Raw genomic sequence first — 18974 nt, forward strand, 5'->3', positions numbered from 1 at the left:
CAGAGGTAGAATGCCCCTAGGTTCAATCCCAAGTACCACAAAAAATAATATTAGTAATAATAATAGAATAATTATATTTTTTAAGATTTAAAGAAGTTTATTAAAAGATAGAAATACAGAGGATGGGTACAGCTCCATACCAGACTGGCATGGAGGGGTGACTCGAATGAATACACCCAGAATAATTATAATTTAACAGGGAAATAAATGTACAATTGTCTTATTCCCCGCACTGTGGAGCAATGGCTGCTAGAAGCAGAAAAATTCCATTGTAATGGGCACAACTTTAGGCAGGCTGGTGAAAAAGGTATTTTATTTTATTTTATGCAGGTCTGGGGATGGAACCCAGAGGCATTTGACCTCCGAGCTACACCCCCTGCCCAATTTTTTATTCTTTATTTTGAAACCAGGTCTCACTGGGTTGCAGAGGGCCTCACTAAGTAGCTGAGGCTGTCCGCGAACCGCGATCCTCTGGTCTCAGCCTCCCGAGTGCTGGGATTACAAGTGTGCCCACCATGCCTGGCTGAAGAAGGGATTTTAGATTTGCTTATTTCAACCTTCCCACAAAATCCAAGCCTCCCTCACCTCTGGGCCTCCAGCTCCCTTTTTCGGGTCCGCAGCTGTATGGCACACAGCTGGAACAGGACTAAGCACAGAAAAGTACCCAATAAACAAAGGAATGAATGGATAAGATGAAAACATACTAGATGCTAAAATAGGCTCTGTGAGCCGGGCACAGTGGCGCACACCAGTAATCCCAGCACTTGGGAGGCTGAGACAGGAGGAGCGTAGTTTAGAAGCGGCAGCAACTTAGTGAGGCCCTCAGCAACTTAGAAAGAACTTGTTTCCAAATAAAAAAATTAAGAAGGGTTGAGGTGTGGCTTGGAGGGAGAATGCCCCTGGATCCAATCCCTAGTACCACAAAAAATATAAATAACTATATATAAAATAAAATAGCCCCATTATGATGTATGAAAACAATGCACCAGTAAAAATTTTTTAAAAACAAACTAACAATAGGAAATAAAATAAAATAAAATAGGTCTGGGGGTGTTATCTCAGAGGTAGAATGCCCCTGAATTCAATCCTCAGTATCATTAAAGAAAACAAAAAAGAAAAAGAGAGAGAAAAAGGAAGTTAGGAGTGCCCTGGGTCCAATTCCTGGTACCATGTAGATATGATGATGATGAGGAGGAGGAGGAGGAGGAGGATGACGATGACGATGACAATGATGTCGATGATGATGATGAGGAGGAGGAGGATGATGATAAGGATGATGATGATGATGATATGCTGCTGCTGATGATGATGATGATGTTGATGATGCTGCTGATGATGATGATATTGATGACGATGATGTCAATGATGATGATGATGAGGAGGAGGAGGAGGATGAGGATGACGATGATGTCGATGATGATGATGAGGAGGAGGAGGAGGAGGAGGATGACGATGATGTCGATGATGATGAGGAGGAGGAGGATGATAATGATGATGATGATGATATTGATGATGATGATGATGAGGAGGAGGAGGAGGAGGAGGATGTTGATGATGATGCTGATGATGATGATGATGATGATGATGATGCTAATGAGGATGATGATGATGCTGATGATGCTGATGATGATGTTGATGAGGATGATGTCGATGATAATGATATTGTTGATGAAGATGAGGAGGAGGAGGAGGAGGATGTCAATGATAATGATATTGATGATTAAGATGATGATGATGATGTCAGTGATGATGATGTCGATGATGATGATGCTATTGATGATGATGATGAAACCAAAGCACAAAGAGTTAAGTCATTTGCCCAAGGAGAGCTAAGCAATAAACTCAGACATCTTAAGGAGACTATTCTCCTCTCCACCAGTCATGAATAAGAGATAGGTACTTAGCACAGCACCTCCCACAGAAGAAGAACTCAGTGAAAGCAACTTTTGCTGTTGGGATCACACTCTTCAACAGGCTACTGCTTTCTGTTTTTCTCCAGGGACCAAAGCGAATGCTGGATGCTCAAGTACAAACAGACCCAGTATCCATCGGACCGGCTGGCAAATCCAAGTAAACAAACCTCTACAGCTCCCAGCAGGTCCTCCTGGGGCCGAGATACTCCATCTCCCCAGACACACGCTATGTATATATATATTTTTTTCTTCCTGTGGCCATCAAAGAAAAATTCTGCCTACAAATTAAGCCTGAGCTGTTATATAGTGAGGTGTATTATTTCCGTCTCTGGCCCAGTCTTTCCTAGCAAATAACCGTACAGATGGGTCAGCAGGTTAGTCACTAGGGCAGCGAGGAGGTGGAGGAATGTCTTTGCACTGAGTTATTAAAAACAAAAAGAAATGACAGTGGCCAGTAAGCTGCGAAAGAAAAACAACTGCAAGAAAAATGAATAAATGAGCTTCACGGCAAATGGGTGAGCGTCCTCGAAGTTTGAAGAGGAGAGAGGAAAGCCCATTTGTTTAGATTCACACTTGGAGGAGGGAGAACGTGGGCTGTGTGTTGGGCGGTTGCCAATTTCCTGAAATGAAATATGGGGTATTGAAAAAAGGAAAATAAAAAAAAATGAATTAAGAGTAGGTTTTCAAATAGGGTCCTTGAGAGTTGTCGATGAGAGGAAATTATGGGCTGGAGAAGGTTTGGGAAATGATTTGAAAAACAGAAAAGAGGCTTCCAGCTTCCCAAATTAAATAAATAAATAAAGTAATCCAATCATTGAAGTTGCAGGCTTCTTTTGCAGCGCCAGGGGGCGCTCGGGCCTCCGTTGTTCTCCCGCCTCCTGTGTCGCTAACAAAGATTGGGCCTCTGCGATCTTACATTATTAATGTCTCTCAGATGGCGGAGGGGCTGGCGTCATCTGTTCTGTCTGACGCTTATCTCAAGTCTGTCTGTAATCTCCTAATGTTCCCAGGATGTGCCCTCATAAAATCCTCCCCTTAGCCCCCAGTTAATAAAATTTACAGATTGTTATTCTAATACCTGGGGTATCTTTTTTTTTTTTTAATCCTTGTACAGAGGACCACACTGAGGCTATAAATCTATTAAGATGTTATTCAAAGTTGCATTTGATTGACTGACGGTCATGGAAACTGAACCTTTCCCTTTCTGATATATTAATCATAATAATAATAAAGCCTGCATTGACTTCTACTGTTATCTTTTGATTTTCAACTCTGAAAGCAAGGCTCTTTTGCCCTGAGAGGGCTGGGTCTTTCTCCAGTACAAAAAGCAACACTTCCTCCTCGGAAGATCCTTTCGGAATCTTAAGGGGGTCATTTTCTCCCCAATCCTCCTGGATTTCCTTGTGTGCGGGCACACGAACACAACACCTGTGTGCGCATATTTATCTGCATATCCACACACAACACATGTATAAAAGTGTCTTGGGCCAGGATGCCGGGGGGCAGAGAATTCCCAGACAGGGAGTGGAATGCCGGGAGATGCCTAGAGCTGGCTCCAGGGAGGAGTGAGCAGGAGGCGAGGGACAGAATGAGCAAGGTTTCCCCCTTGAGACAAGGGGGCTGGCCCTGCACCCCAGAGGGGAGTCGCGGTCCATCCTGGGAGATGGGGGCCAGCAGGCTGCGCCCATAAGCTGAGAAGCCGGGATCCCTCTGCAGCTGGGGGCGTGAGTCCATGGGCGGTGTCCACTGCAGACACGCAACTCTGTTCAGAAGTGTATTTTACTTACCCACCGTTACACACTTAGGACCTTGTGAATAGAAACACAAACGTACCGGAATAGGTCAATGGGTACAACGAGCACAGATACACACACACACACACAGATGCATCACACGTGCAATCCATCTCACACTAATCAGAAATAAGCATTAAATACGCTCTCTTGACACCAAGGCCTTGGGAAGTCAGCCATCTGTAAAATGTGTTAGAAAAAGTACATCTCTCTAAACACCCAGACTAGGGTCAGGGTTGCTACCTGGCTGCAAAACACTAGATTTCAAATAAAGACCAGAGGCCCTCCTGTCCTTGGAGCTAGCATGAGACGTGGCACCCGCTGAGAACTCTCAACCACATCCTGCCAAAAATTCAGCGGAGACAGGAGGACCCAGGTTCGCAGCCAGCCTCAGCAACTTGGTGTGCCTCTCAGTAACTTAGTGAGACCTTGTTTCTTTTTTTTTTTTTTTTTTTGCGGGTCTGGGGATTGGAACCCAGGGGCATTCAACCTCCGAGCTACACCCCCTGCCCTATTTTTTATTCTTTATTTTGAAACCGGGTCTCACTGAGTTGCAGAAGGCCTCACTAAGTAGCTGATGCTGTTTCAAGCTGAGACCTTGTTTCAAAATTTAAAAAGACAGGCGTGGTGGCGCACGCTTGTCATCCCAGCATTTGGGAGGCTGAGACAGGAGGATCGCGGTTCACGAACAGCCTCAGCTACTTAGTGAGGCCCTCCGCAACTCAGTGAGACCCTGTTTCAAAAGAAAAAATATAGAGCTGGGGATGTCGCTTGGAGGTGGAATGCCCCTGGGTTCCATCCTCGTTACCACAAATTGTTTTAATAAAATAAAATAGGGCTAAGAATGTAGCTCAGAAGTAGAATGCCCCCTGGGTCCCATCCTCAGTGCCCCCACAAGAAAAAAAGAAAAAAAGAAAAAAAACCTGGAGAAGTGGTTGTGGGACTGTCCCTCCACTGTGGCCATCATCTGAGATGGACCAAGGAAACCAGGCAGCTGGCCGGTCCTTTGTCTCCAAAGCCCTCAGGGGCTGCCTCTGACCTTTGGTGGGCTCCTGGCAGAAGTCTATTGAGGAAGGTGACAGTATCATTTGCAAGATTCACCTCCAGGGGCACCAGAGCCTTTTGCCAAGATGAGAAATGTCCCCAGGCAGGAGGGGGAGGAGCTGACAGAGGGGGGTCCCTTTGCTGGACACACACACACACACACACACACACACACACACACACACCAACAAAACTAAACAAAACAAAATGAGTTCCTTTGCTAAAACTCCCTAGGAATCCTACCAACGATTTTTTTTTTAAACTGGTATAACCCTTCCTCCTGGGCCAAAGAACAGAAAAATCTTTTCATGAAATAACTTGTCTTAAAGCAAGAAAATTTCAGTGACAGAGAATAACAACAACAAAAAAGACTAATGGGGGAAGGACTCTAGATTCCTGTGTGGTTCAAGAAGCGAGTTTAAACTTGCTTTTTTTTTTTTTTTAATGTGGTACTGGGATGGAACCCTAGGGGCATTCTACCTCTGAGCTCCACCCCCACCCCAGCCCTATTTTTGTATCCTTTATTTTGAAACAGGGTCTCACTGAGTCACAAAGAGCCTCACTAAGTAAACTCACTTTCTACTGTCTGTGTGTGAGCTGGTGTTGTTACTTTTTGTTCTGCTTTTGTTTTTAGATGACCTGTGTTTGGGCTTTCTCTTGGTAGTGGAGACCCTATTCTGGGTGCCTTTACAACCAATTCTAATTTCTTTGCTTGCTCTCTCGTGCTGAACTTGTGTGGAGAACAGCGGCTCGGCCTCAGGCTTCATTCTGATGCCCCTGCCAGGGAGGGAGCGTCCCCCCAGCCGAGGCCAGCAAGTGCCACCGACACCCCAGGAGAGAGAGAAAAGACAGAGAGGGCCCTGCGGCCAGCGGAGGTGCCTTCAGGGTGATTCATTGGCTTCTGTCCTGGTTTATTTTTAGGTGCACAGAAAAGTGTGTCTTCTCCTTCGCCAAGAAGATGTGGCCTTTTCAGGAACAGCGCTAGTGAGCAGACATGGCTGCCTCTGTACACACATGCACACACACACACACACACACACACACACACACACACACACACACACTCTCTGGTGGCTGTTTGAGTGATATCCAGAAAAGAATTCGTTGAAAAGAGCAGTTGTTCCCAGCAACCCCGGAGGCCCCTCTCCAATCCATCATCTTGGGGCAGGATGCCCAAAAGAGGAGGAAGAGAGAAAAAAACGAGTGAGGTTCTTGTGTATTTCTGTCTGTCCCCCCCTTGTCTTTTAAACATGTGGTCAGGTATTGAAATGCACACCTCTCTGTCTTGTCTGACTGTCTGTCTCTCTCTCCCTCTCTCACACACACACTAGCTGGAATGTCCTTGTCTGTTTGCAAACACTCCTCACGTGCTCAAGTCCTAAGTCCTATTAAGTTCCCATCCCCAGAGGCCAGAACGGCCCCCATGGCTCTTTCTCAAAGAGCTGGGACGGGAGCAAATTTCTGCAGCCGGGGACCTGACAGTGTGGACCCTCCTGTCAGATAGTCCCAGGCTGATCTTAAGCCTTAAAGATAAAAATAATAATAATAATAATAATAATAATAATAATAATAAAGATCATGTCTTGCAACCTGCCCTGGAGGGAAGAAAAAAGAGACATTGCCAGTTACGAACTTGGCCAGGCGGCAAATACGGATGGGGTGGGGTGGGGGCAGCCCTCAGGGATGGCAGGCGCTGGTTCCCACCCTCCTCTCCACACACACACCCCTCTGCCTTTTAAGAAGGCAAATTTGCATGGTGAGTGGAATGAGGCTTCTCTTTGGTGGAGATTTGGTTCACTCTGTCATTGAAAACCAAGTGCCCCCCCCATACACACACACACACACACACACACACACACACACACACACACACACACCTTGGGAATTACAGGCTCCGTTAGAACTGACTTGGGATTCTGTACATCTGAAATTCAGATCTGTACCCCAGGGCAGGGTCCAGCCCTTTGCGTGAATTGGTTTTTCGGGGGACTTCCCCCTGCCATCCTTCTCCAGAAAGCCACCATCTCTCCTCTCCTCTCTCTCCCCGAGCCTCTAATTTGCTGACACAGAAGCAACAACCTTGGCGGTGTCTCAGGGCTGAGGGACCAGTAATCTTGCCTTCAGCGATCGCACACGGCAGTTTATGAAACGCCTTCTGAATGCATGATCTAATTAAAGCCGGATGCCCTCCCCCCAGCTGAATTCCGTCGCCTCCTTTGGGAGGCGCTGACGGGATGATTGGCAGGCACCTGTATAGGTCTCCCTGTTGTTTTGCAAATAAGCACTTCTTAACAAAATGGCCCCCAGCTGCACCTCTGTTTAAGGTGGCCCGGGAGCCAAGATTCCCCAGCCCTCGACGCTCCCTAAGTCCAGCCACAGGGGGGCGCTGCAGGACCTGGGTTCTACCCTCTCCGGCCCGCCCTGTCTCAGGACTACCTAACCAGAAAATGGGGCCAGGCAGCATCGGGGGGTGTGTTGCTGATTGGCTTCTAGAAAGCAGCCTGTTTATTGAGGAAGCCTGGAAGCAGCAGCCCCAGCAGGGCCAGGCAGTCGCCTTCCGGGATTCCCAGCCCTCCAAGCAGAGAGAGGATTGGCTGCTTGGTGTTTCCCATTCTGCTCCGTCTTAACAAGCCCCAGGAAGGATATGTGGTTGATTGCAAAACAGCTAAGTCATTCTTACTGGCCCTGAGACTCCACAAAGCCTCCCCGCCTCTAGAAGGCCAGCGGCCTCGCCTCCCGGCCTCCGCCCTCCATCGCCCGCGGGGCTGTCTAACGCAGAGTCAGGCGCTCCCAGCTACCAGATGAGGCAGGTACGTGTGACAGGCTCTCCGTCAGTGAGAGCTTCCTATCAGCAGAAATGTCTCCTGCCACGTCACAGAAAACTGCTCCTCATACTGGCTACTAGGGCTAGTAACACAAAGGATGTTTACCATCAGGGTGGCGGTGTTATGTAACTGTCTGGGCTGGGCTTCCTGCTGACTCTTTTTTGGCTGACAATAACCATAAGGAAATGTAGCATTGTGCCTGACAGGTGTCCTGGCACAGCCCGGCCCTGACTCTGAGACTGTGATCATCCTGGTCCTCTGGGTTGACAGTTGTCTTCCAACGAGAGTCCCAAGATGGCCATGGCTCCAGGTCAGGGGTGATGGGTTTGGACACTTTGAGTTGACCATGATGGTAGAATCTGTGTTGAGCAGGTAACTGGGATAATGGCATAAATAGTAAAGCAGTCAGGATCGGGGTGTGTGTGTGTGTGTTGCCAGGGATTGAATCCAGAGACATCCCACCTCTAACCAGATTAATTTTATTTCTTATTTGGAAACAGGGTCTCACCACTAGGTTACTGAGAGTCTCACTAAATTGCTGAGGCCGTCCTTGAACCTGTGATCCTCCTGTCTCAGCCTCCCAAGAACTAGGTTTACAAACACGTGGCACCACGCCTGGCAAGATCAGTACTTTTAAGGTGAGCTACTCTCCAAACCAACTACTTCTAAATAGGATCTGAGTACTTGACTATTTTTTTTGGTACTGGGAATTGAACCCAGGTGCACTCTACCTCCGAGCTACACCCTTAGCCCTATTTTTTTTTTTTAATCAAGGTTTCTATAAGTTGTCAAGAGTCTTGCTAAGTTGCTATGGTTGGCCTAGGACCCGCGATCCTCCTTTCTCAGCCTCCCAAGTACTGGGATTACAGGTGTGCACCACTGTGCCCGGTGAATGCGGGTAATTATGAAACTGTCCTCCAGGGTGTGGCCCGTAGGTGGTGAGTTTATCAAAATGAGGAATCACCTGAATGTTCTACTATCTGTGTCTGGCATGGTGCAGCAGCTGCTCCATAAACGTGGCTGAACTGAGAAATCTTCCGCGGCTGTCTCCCTCGGAAGCAGGTGGCCTCATCCTGCGGTTTGAGCTCGTTTAAGCTCCGAGTGTTGGAGCACTCTGACATCCGCCTCACCGGGGATCGGCCCAGTGGCTCTTCACGCCCGGTCCCAGGCCCCAGCTTCAGCCACGCCTGAGAACGTGTCAGGAGCACACGTGCTCAGCCCCGACTCCAGACCCTCGGCAGCCAAAGCTCTAGCAGCGGGGCCTGGCCATTGGCTCGTAACAAAAGCCCTTCCTGCGGTGCTAGTGCGGGAGGAACTTTGACAGTTCCCGCTCCACCAGCCTCAGCTACTTAGTGAGGCCCTGCCTGACTTAGTGTTTCAATAGAAAGAATAAAAAGTAGGGTTGGAGCTTGAACGCCCCTGGGTTCCAGAACCACAAAAAAAAGAAAAGAAAAAAGAAAAAGAAAAGAAAGAAACTGTCGCTCTTCAAAGAACCAAGCATCCGTTGTTTATTAGGTCCAAAGACCAGGCCTAAAGTTACACAGGTGACAAATGGCCCACACTTGTAATCCCAGCATTTGAGAGGCTGAGACGGGAGGATCACGGTTCGAGGCCAACCTCAGCTACTTAGTGAGGCCCTTTGCAACTCACTGACACCCTGTTTCAAAATAAAGAATGAAAAATAGGGCTGGGAGTAAAATAAAAAATAGATCGGAGGTAGAATGCCCCTGGGTTCCATCCCCAGGACCACAAAAAATAAAAAGTTACCATTGAGCCTTGCCACGTGCCAGGCTGTGCGCAGCACACAGATTTCCTTACAGATAAAGAAATAAAGGCTGAGAGGAGAGCGGCTCTGACCCAGGATGAACCCATCCTTAGCTCTTGAGCTGCTCTATGCCCACAGGACAGTCAGGTGGGTAAAAAGGCAGTAATGGCGGGAGGTCCCGGGCTGCTCTGAGCTGAGGGGCCGGCGCCAGCAGGGCCAGGGCAGGCGGCTGTGGGGCGGACTCCCGGGCCACGGGGGCTGGCGAGGAGGCCCAGCTCGCGGCGAAGCGCAGGGTCCACTGAGGGAGGCCGCAAGTAGCTCAGCGGGCTCCAGCGAGGCTGAGGAGGGTGGAGGCCCCAAAGGCTGCAGGGAGCACTCACATGGCGTGGGAGGGAGGAGGGAGGGGAGGAAGGAGAGAAGAAGATGAAAAGAAGGAAAAAGAAAGAGATAAAGAAGATGGAGGAAGGAAGAAATGAATAAAGAAAGGAAAGAGAAAGAAAGAAAAAAGAAAGAAAAAAGGGGAGGGAGAAAGAAAGAGAAAAGGGAAGGAAGGAGAAGAAAAAAAAGCTATTCGTGAAGGGCAATAGGGAGCCACGGAAGAGTCTTGAGTGATAGATTTGTATCTTGGCTGTGGGTGGCCTCCTTGATCTCTGGATAGGAGGAGCCAGGTTGCCAAGGCAACAGATGCTGCGCAGGCCCCGCCCCACCTCTCTCCAGCCCACCTGAATTCCCAGCAGCCCGCGCAGCGCCCACCTGGAAGTTCCTCTTCTTTTCTTCTTGGTGGCTATCTGCAGGGTCTGCGGGAGCTTGTTCAGCCCCCCTGTTCTAGAAACATCTGAGTTTGCTTACCCCTAGGACAATCCCCAAGCCATAAGGGGAGAAAGATGGCAGACGAGTATACCAGCTTCCCCATCTCTCTGAGGGACAAAATGGGGTTCTGCTACAAGTTCCCAGAGTCCTCAGCAGGAGGGAGCCCCAGCCACCCGCAGGGATGAGGTGCCACGAGGCCCGCCGCCCGCTGTGCTCCCTTCCCTGCTAAGCCTCCTGCACCCACAGTCCTGCCTGGGGTCTGGCTCTCACTTAGGGATAGAGGAAAGTAAACACGGGCGCTGGTTTTAAGAGCTTTGGAAGCCGGGCTGTAATCCCAGTACTTGGGGAGGCTGAGACAGGAGGATCGCAGATTCGAGGACAGCCTCAGCAAGTAATGAAACTCTCATCAACTTAGCGAATCCGTTTCCAAATAAAACTAAGATCAGGCTGAAGGTGGAGCTCAGAAGTAGAATGCCCCTGGGTTTCATCCCCAGTGCCACAAAATAAGTAAGTAAACGTGTAGGAAGGGTTGACCAGGCGAGGCTGGGGGAGAAGGGGGGCGGAGACTGGAATCAGAGGAAGCTGTGGCTGCCGTTAAAGATGGATGGATGAGCCGGGCGTGGCGGCGCACGCTTGTCACCCCCGCGCTCGGGAGGCTGAGACAGGAGGATCGCACAGGTTCGAAGCCAGCCTCAGCTACTTAGTGAGGCTCTCAGCAACTCAGTGAGACCCTGTTTCCAAATAAAGTATAAAATAGGTCTGGGAGTGTAGAGGTAGAAAGCCTTTGGGTTCCACCCCCAGGACCAAAAAAGAAGAAAAAAAAAGATGGACAGACAGACAGAAAAGAGGTGCTGGGCTAGTATGAGAGCCGGGCGCTCTCTCTGGCAGCGCTGCCTCTCCATTAGCGGGGGAGGCAGAGGCAGGAAGATATCTGAGCACCAAGCTGGTTGGCAAGGGAACTTGGAAGATACCACTGGAAGGTCGCCTTAGAAAGAGGACCCAGAGCCGGGCGTGGTGGGCACGCTTGTCATCCCCGCGCTTGGGAGGCGGAGACAGGAGGATCGCGCAGGTTCGAAGCCAGCCGCGCTGGCTTAGGAGACCCTGTTTCCAAATATAAAATGTAAAAAGAGGTCTGGGAGTGTAGCCCGGAGGTAGAAGGGCTTCCGGGAACCCCAGTACCACCAAAAAGAAAGAAAGAAAGAAAGAGGACCCAGAAATAAACAGGCGGCCAGCCACAAACTCACAGGCTCCTGTGTCGGGAGAAAAATATAAACTCAAGGAGCAGCCTTGGTTAGGGTCCCAGTGTCTCCCCTGGATCAGAATAAATGTTCTGGAGCCAGGTGTGGTGCGCACCTGTGATCCAAGTGCTTGCGAGGCTGAAACAGGAGGATTGCAGGTTTGAGGCCAGCCTCAGTGACTTGGTGAGGCCCTCCGCAACTTTAGCTAGACCCTGTTTCAGCATAAAAAAATAAAAAGGGATGGGGTTGTATAGCTCAGAGGTAGAATGCCCCTGGGTTCAATCCCTAGTACCAAAAAGTAAAAGAAAATAAATGGTGGCGCACGCTTGTCATCCCCGCGCTTGGGAGGCTGAGACAGGAGGATCGCACGGGTTCGAAGCCAGCCTCAGCTACTTAGTGAGACCCTGCTTCCAAATAAAATATAAAAAAGGTCTGGGAGTATAGCCCAGAGGTAGAAAGCCTCTGGGTTCCACCCCCAGTACCACAAAAATAAATAAATAAATAAATAAATAAATAAATAAATAAATAAAAATGTGACGGTCGGGGCGATGCACCTGTCACCCGGGTCCGAATGGCCTCCGTTGACTCGCTACTTGGTAGCCACGTGGAGATGAGCAGGCCGCCCGCCCGGGTGAGGCGGCAAGGGTCGGAGCCACCTCCCCGGGCTGCTGTTAATGGTTTACTCCGTGCAAGACGGTTAGCGCCGCGCCCGGCTCGTAGCCAGCACCTCAGAAATGTTTTCAAATCTTTTTGGAAGCGTTGGGAGAGCCCGCTGTTCTGAGGGCCTGTGGCCGTGGAGTCCTGCTGGAACTTGTCTAGTCCCCTGTCACCTCTGGTGCCCCCCGCTTCGACGACTACAATCCGCCTCCACTCTCTACTTCCCCGTCTTTAAAAAAAAATTCTTTCCTGTTTCACAGAGGCCCCGCCAGAGCTGGGGGCGAGCCCTCCTCCCCTCCTCGACTCACGACCTTCTCCCCACTCCGTCCCTATCTTGGCCGGCCAGTTACAAGTAGCTTAGCAGTTTTGCGAATACAAAAACAGGAAATTAGGCCCCGCTCCTGACTAAGGCAGAAAAATTCAGGAGCCAAATCCTCCAGCGAGACAGATTTCTTCAGCTCTCAAAAATCATTGGGGGGGGGGGGATTCAAAAATTCAGGTCCCGTGGCCAATAGGTCTGGCTTTGCTGAATCATTTCCTTTGCAAATGTATAACCCATTTAACCATGAAGAAGAGATGGTGGGAAAGAGGGAGGCGGGCCTTGGAGCTGTTTTAAGTCGACCACAAGACAGGACAGGAAATTCTGGAGTGGGGGGGGCTTTTTTTTCCCCCTCGGCAGGACAGTTGTCATAGCAACCAACTCTGGGAAAGGGTGGACTGTCCAAGAAATGATGGTTCTAGGCTCTCGTACTGACCAGAAGGAAAATATAGCGGCCGCCCCCCACCCCAAATGTGTTCAGGGAAGTAAAACGCATACACACACACACACACACACACACACACACACACACACACACACACACGGAAATACCAAGTGTCGATTGGCGAGCACTGTCTCAGGGTTCCCGGCAGTGCCGGTTAGGAAGTGCCCCGGCGGTCTCCTGGACTCTTCTTGGGCTCCAGCTGGGCTTCTTTAAGGAAAGCTCTTCCTGCCCCCCCTTCCCACCTTCCCCCCAACCAAAACTTGCTATCTCTAACACTAGGGGGGGAAGCAAAGCCATTTAATATGTAAAGGCACCTTGCCTGCTGCGTACAGCTGCAAGAAGTAGACCCCCAAGTGTTTAAGGCACCATCGGTCAGTGTAGCCGTGTTACACTGTGGTTGAAAGCAAAGTTGGATTGAGAGAGTTGATCTTTGCGTGTGTGTGTGTGTGTGTGTGTGTGTGTGTGCGTGTGTGTTACTAGAGATTGAACTCTGAACTACAAGACCCCCTAGCCCTGTTTTACTTTTTATTTTATATATATATATATATATATATATATATATTTTTTTTTTTTTTTTTTTTTTTTTTTTTGTATGTGTGTAGTGCTGGGAGTGGAACCCAGAGGCTTTCTACCTCCGGGCTATACCCCCAGCCCTATTTTATATTTTATTTGGAAACAGGGTCTCACTAATTTATTTATTTGGAAACAGGGCCTCACTCAGTAGCTGAGGCTGGCTTCGTACCTGTGAGATCCTCCTGTCTCGGCCTCCCAATTGCCGGGATGACAAGTGCGCGCCACCGCGCCCGGCTTCTTTTTTACTTTTCAAGAGGGTCTTCCCAAGTTGCTAAGAACCTTGCTGAACGGCCGAGGCTGGCCACCAACCCGCGGTCCTCCTGCCTCGGCTGCCGAGGGCTGGGATTGCAGGTGTGAGCCGCCAAGCCTGGCTTACAGAGTTGGCTTTTTATACAGTTGACTTTCCCACAGAATTGACAGAAGCCAGAGAATAAAACCTGTGGGAGGAAGAAGGAAGGAAAAGAAAGAATTGAGAGGTTGGAGGACAATAACTGCCAACCTGTAATTCTATATCCAGTAAAAAAATAAAATAAAAAACTCAGAGCAGATGAAATAAATGTTTGCAGAAAGACAAAGCTAGTTCTTTACCAAGAAACCTCCACTAATAACATATATATGTGCACATTACACACACACACACACACACACACGCACACACACACGGATGAAGACAGCCTCTGGGGAGAAACAAGATCATCGCAGATGGAAGAATGAAATGTATAAAAGAATGAAGGACAGTGGGAGGACAAACGTGTTTGTTTAATAAACCTAAATAAATGCCAACTGTGTTCAAAGGTGACAGGGACGTCTTGGGTTCAAATGATACGTAGAATTTTTTTGTTTTGTTTTGTTTTGTTTTGTTTTGTTTTTGTTTTGCAGTACTGGGGGTGGAACACAAGGGCTTTCTACCTCCGGGCTACACTCCTAGACCTATTTTCTATTTTATTTGGAAACAGGGTCTCACTAAGTTGCTGAGAGCCTCGCTAAGTAGCTGAGGCTGGCTTCGAACCCGCGCGATCCTCCTGTCTCAGCCTCCCGAGCGCGGGGCACGCCCGGCTGATAGAGTTTTAAAACACAGCAGCAATAAACACAAATGGTAGGTCAGAGGAGAGATTTAAACATAGTGCAAGTGTCTTTCATTATCTGTGAAATAGGAATTGTACTAATTAGTCTTTGGTAATCAAGGATAATCTGTAGGGCAACAATAAGAAATAAAAGAAAGTATGACAGTCGTCGGCTAATAGGAGAATGGGGTGACCTAAATCAAGACCTCATCCATTCATTCATTCAAAAGGTCAGAAAGGGAACCCATAGCCGGGTGTGGTGGCACATGACTGGGGAGGCTGCGACAGGAGGATCACAGTTTTGAGGACGGCCTCGGGAACTTATCGAGACCCTCTACAACTTAATGAGATCCTATTTCAAAATAGAAAATAGCCGGGCGTGGTGGCGCACGCTTGTCATCCCTGCGCTTGGGAGGCGGAGACAGGAGGATCGCGCGGGTTCGAAGCCAGCCGCGCTGGCTTAAGAGACCCTGTTTCCAACTAAAAAAATAAAATAGGGCTGGGAATGTAGCCCGGAGGTAGAAGGGTTTCCAGGAACCCCAGTACCACACACACACAAAAAAAAGATAGAAACATATAATAACCGAGATGAAAACACACACTGACCACAGTATCCACGCACACAGCACAAAAGTGAGGCCGGGGTAGCCATTCTAGTATCAGATGAAGTTCCTTTTGGGGAAGGAAGCAATGTAAACAGAGAGGAATGTACTCACCAGAAAGAAGACTCTTCCAAGTCTGTAAGTACCTACAAATGTAGCTTCGGTTCACTTAAAGCAGAAACTGCCAAATCTGAAAGGAGAAATATATCCACAAACCGCCTCTTTAATATCTCTATTAGTAACTGATTATCAAAAAAAAAAAAAAAACCAATAAACCAGTAAGACTAAAGGGATTTTTGTTTTGGGGGTTTTTTTGCAGGTCTGGGGATGGAACCCAGGCATTTGACCTCCGAGCTACACCCCCTGCCCTGTTTTTTATTCTTTATTTTGAAACAGGGTCTCACTGAGTTGCAGAGGGCCTCGCTAAGTAGCCGAGGCTGGCCGCGAACCGCGATCCCGCAAATGCTGGGATGACAAGCGCGCCACCACGCCCTGCAAGACTGAAGGGATTTTTTTAGTGGTACCGGGGTTGAACCCAGAGGTATTCTACCTCTGAAAAGCATTCCCAGCCTTATATTTATTTTTTATTTTGAAGCAGAGTCTCGCTAGGTTGATGAGAGTCTCACTACTTGCCGAAGCTGTCCTCAGACTTGAGATCCTCCCGTCTTAGCCTCCCGAGTACTGGGATTGTAGGGGTGTTGCCACCATGCCTGCTTAGACTGAATAAATTTTGATTAGCACTGTGTATGCATTTAACCTAATTGGGTGCATAGAATAAAACAACCAATAACTGTATGAATCATAGTCTCTTAAGGACGCGTTGAACATTGACCAAAAATTGCCACATATTGGTGGTGGAGTAGATCTCAATAAATTTCAAAAAATAGAAGCATTCATGATATGTTTTCTAGACATGGCAGATTAACTGGAAATCAATAGCAAACGAGAAGGACACGTCCAAGGAGTTGAAAACTAAGCAAGGTGATTGAGAAAAGCCCATATATATATATATATATATATATATATATATATATATATATATATATATTTTTTTTTTTTTTTTTTTTTTTTTTTTTTTTTTGTGGTACTGAGGATGGAACCCAGGGGCCTTCTACCTCCAGGCTACACTCCCAGACCTATTTTATATTTTATTTGGAAACAGGGTCTCTTAAGCCAGATGAGGCTGGCTTCGAACCCACACGATCCTCCTGTCTCAGCCTCCCAAGCGCGGGGATTACAAGCGTGAGCCACCGCGCCCGGCTGAAAAGCCCATAATTTGAAGAAGAAATCTCAACAGGAATTAGGAGTGATTATTGGAAACTGGGCGTGGTGACACAGGGCTATAATCCCAGTACCTGGGAGGCTGAAACAGAAGGATCACAGGTTCGAGGACAGCCTCAGCAAGTAGTGAGACTCTCATCAACCTAGTGAGACCCTGTTTTAAAAGAAAAATAAAGCCAGGACTGGTGGCACATGCTTGTAATTCCAGTGTGGGGGAGACTGAGACAGAAGGATCACAGGTTCAAAGTCAACCTCAGAATCTTAGTGAGATTCTCAACAACTTAGACCCCATTTTGAAATAAAACATAAAACAGGTCTGGGGGGTGTAGCTCACAGATAGAATGCCCCTGGGCTCAATCCCCCGTGTACCATAAAAAGAAAATAAGCCAAGCATGGTGGCACAGCCTTGTAACTCCAGTACTTGGGAGGCGGAGACTGGAGGATTGCAGGTTCAAGGACAGCCTCAGCAACTTAGGTCCTCCACAACTCAGTGGGAACATGTTTACAAATAAAAGATAAAAAGTAGGGCTGGGGTGTAGCTCGGAGGTAGAATGGCCCTGGGTTCAGTTCCCAGTATCTCAAAAATGAGTCCTGTGCTCCTGGACAATGCTGAGAGGCTGTCGGGGAATGAGACAGCCCTGGTCAGGCCTGAATTTCCATCTGGCTGGACTTGCAGCCCTGGGCAGCCGGGCTTCGATAGGAAAGTGCTAGAACATTTTCGACCGGGAAGTGGCAGTGCTCACCTCTCCTAGGACGAGTTTCCCACCGCTCCACCAAGTCGATGCATGCCTTGCTTCCTTCCGACAGGCTTTTAATTCTCTAACTAAAGTTCCTTTAGCATGATCTGCCAAGAAAGAGCACGCTCTCCCCCTCCGCCCGCTAGGAGGGGGCTCCGGCCTGCTTCTCAAGGAGGCGGTTCCTCTCTCCACCACCCCTGGCTGTTACGAAACAGACAGAAAAAGAGAGGGTAAAACTCAGCCAGAGCCGAGTGTGGTGGCGCACGCTTGTGATCCCCGTACTTGGGAGCCCGAGACAGGAGGACCTCAGGTTCGAGGCCAGCCTCAGAAATTTAGTGAGAGCCGGGTGTGGTGGCGCACGCTTGTCATCCCTGCACTTGGGAGGCTGAGACAGGGAGGATCGCACGGGTTCAAAGCCAGCCTCAGCTACTTAGTGAGGCTCTCGGGAGCTTAGTGAAACCCTGTTTCCAAATAAAATATAAAAAAAGGTCTGGGAGTATAGCCCAGAGGTAGAAAGCCTCTGGGTTCCACCCCCAGTACCACCAAAATAAATAAATAAATAAATAAATAAATAAATAAATAAATAGATTTTTTTTTTAAAAAAAAAAAGGGTCTGGAAGTATAGCCTGGAGGTAGAAAGCCTCTGGGTTCCACCCCCAGTACCACCAAAAAAAAAAAAAAAAAAAAAATTTAGTGAGGCCTTCCTTCTGCAACTTAGGCCTTGTTTCAAAATAAGAAAGAAAAAAATAGGGCTGAGTTGTAGCTCAGAGGCAGAATGCCCCTGGTTTAAGCCCCAGGATACCCCCCACATACACACACACACACACACACACACACACACACCCCAAAAAAAAAAAAAAAAAAAGAGTGATAAGCCAGGCTTGATGGTGTACACCTGTAATCCCAGTACTTGGGAGGCTGAGACGGGAAGATCAAGAGGACAGCCTCAACGCAGGGCGTGGTGGCGCACGCTTGTAATCCCCATGCTTAAGAGGCGGAGACAGGAGGATCGCGCAGGTTCGAAGCCAGCCATGCTGGCTTAAGAGACCCTGTTTCCAAATTAAAAAGTATAAAAATAGGTCTGGGAGTGTAGCCCGGAGGTAGAAGGGCTTCCAGGAACCCCAGTACCACCAAAAAAGAAAAAAAAAGAAAACAAAAGAGAGGCCAGCCTCAGCAACTTAATGAGGCCTTCAGCAACTTAGCCAGATTCTGCTTCAAAATAAAAAATAAAAAAGGCTGGGAGTGGGGCGTGGTGGGTTGTAATCCCAGCATTTGAGAGGCTGAGACAGGAGGATCGCAGTTTGCGGCCAACCTCAGCTACTTAGTGAAGCCCTCCGCAACTCAGTGAGACCCCATTTCAAAATAAAGAATAAAAGCCAGGCATGGTGGCGCACGCTTGTAATCCCCGCGCTTGGGAGGCGGAAACAGGAGGATCGCGCAGGTTCGAAGCCAGCCGCGTGCGCTGGCTTAGGAGACCCTGTTTCCAAATAAAAATATAAAAAGTAGGTCTGGGAGTGTAGCCCGGAGGTAGAAGGGCTTCCAGGAACCCCAGTACCACCAAAAAAATTAAAAAATAAAGAATAAAAAATTGGGCAGGAGATGTAGCTTAGAGGTCAAATGCCTCTGGGTTCCATCCCCAGACCTGCAAAAAAAAAAAAAAAAAGTATATAAAAATAAATAAAAATAAAAATAGGGCTGGAGATTAGTTCAGAGGTAGAGTGCCCCTGGGTTCAACTCCCAGTACCACAAAAAATAAATAAATAAATAATTCATGCTGTGTGCTCAGCATCTTGGGAAGTTGGAGGGGTGTGTGTGTGTGTGTGTGTGGTGTGTGTTGTCAGACTGGAGTCAGGAGTGTTTACATACATGAGTCAGCCTGGGAGTGAACCCGTGTCCCACTGAGAATGA

At 48.3% G+C, this 18974-nt stretch overlaps 1 protein-coding gene across 1 annotated transcript in view; it reads left to right on the top strand.

Annotated features, from left to right (window-relative positions):
• BCAS1 (brain enriched myelin associated protein 1) overlaps positions 1-18974 on the top strand; it is a gene marked incomplete at both ends in the record, with an annotated part of 90742 nt that overhangs the window by 50324 nt on the left and 21444 nt on the right. The window contains 2 exons of the mRNA XM_080716487.1: positions 2000-2070; positions 5672-5734. Coding sequence (XP_080572613.1) covers positions 2000-2070; positions 5672-5734 — 134 coding nt within the window. The remainder of the gene's footprint in view (positions 1-1999; positions 2071-5671; positions 5735-18974) is intronic.

The sequence above is a fragment of the Muscardinus avellanarius genome (genome assembly GCF_963383645.1).
Source record: "Muscardinus avellanarius genome assembly, chromosome: 19".
In the NCBI taxonomy this organism is placed as follows: Eukaryota; Metazoa; Chordata; class Mammalia; order Rodentia; family Gliridae; genus Muscardinus; species Muscardinus avellanarius.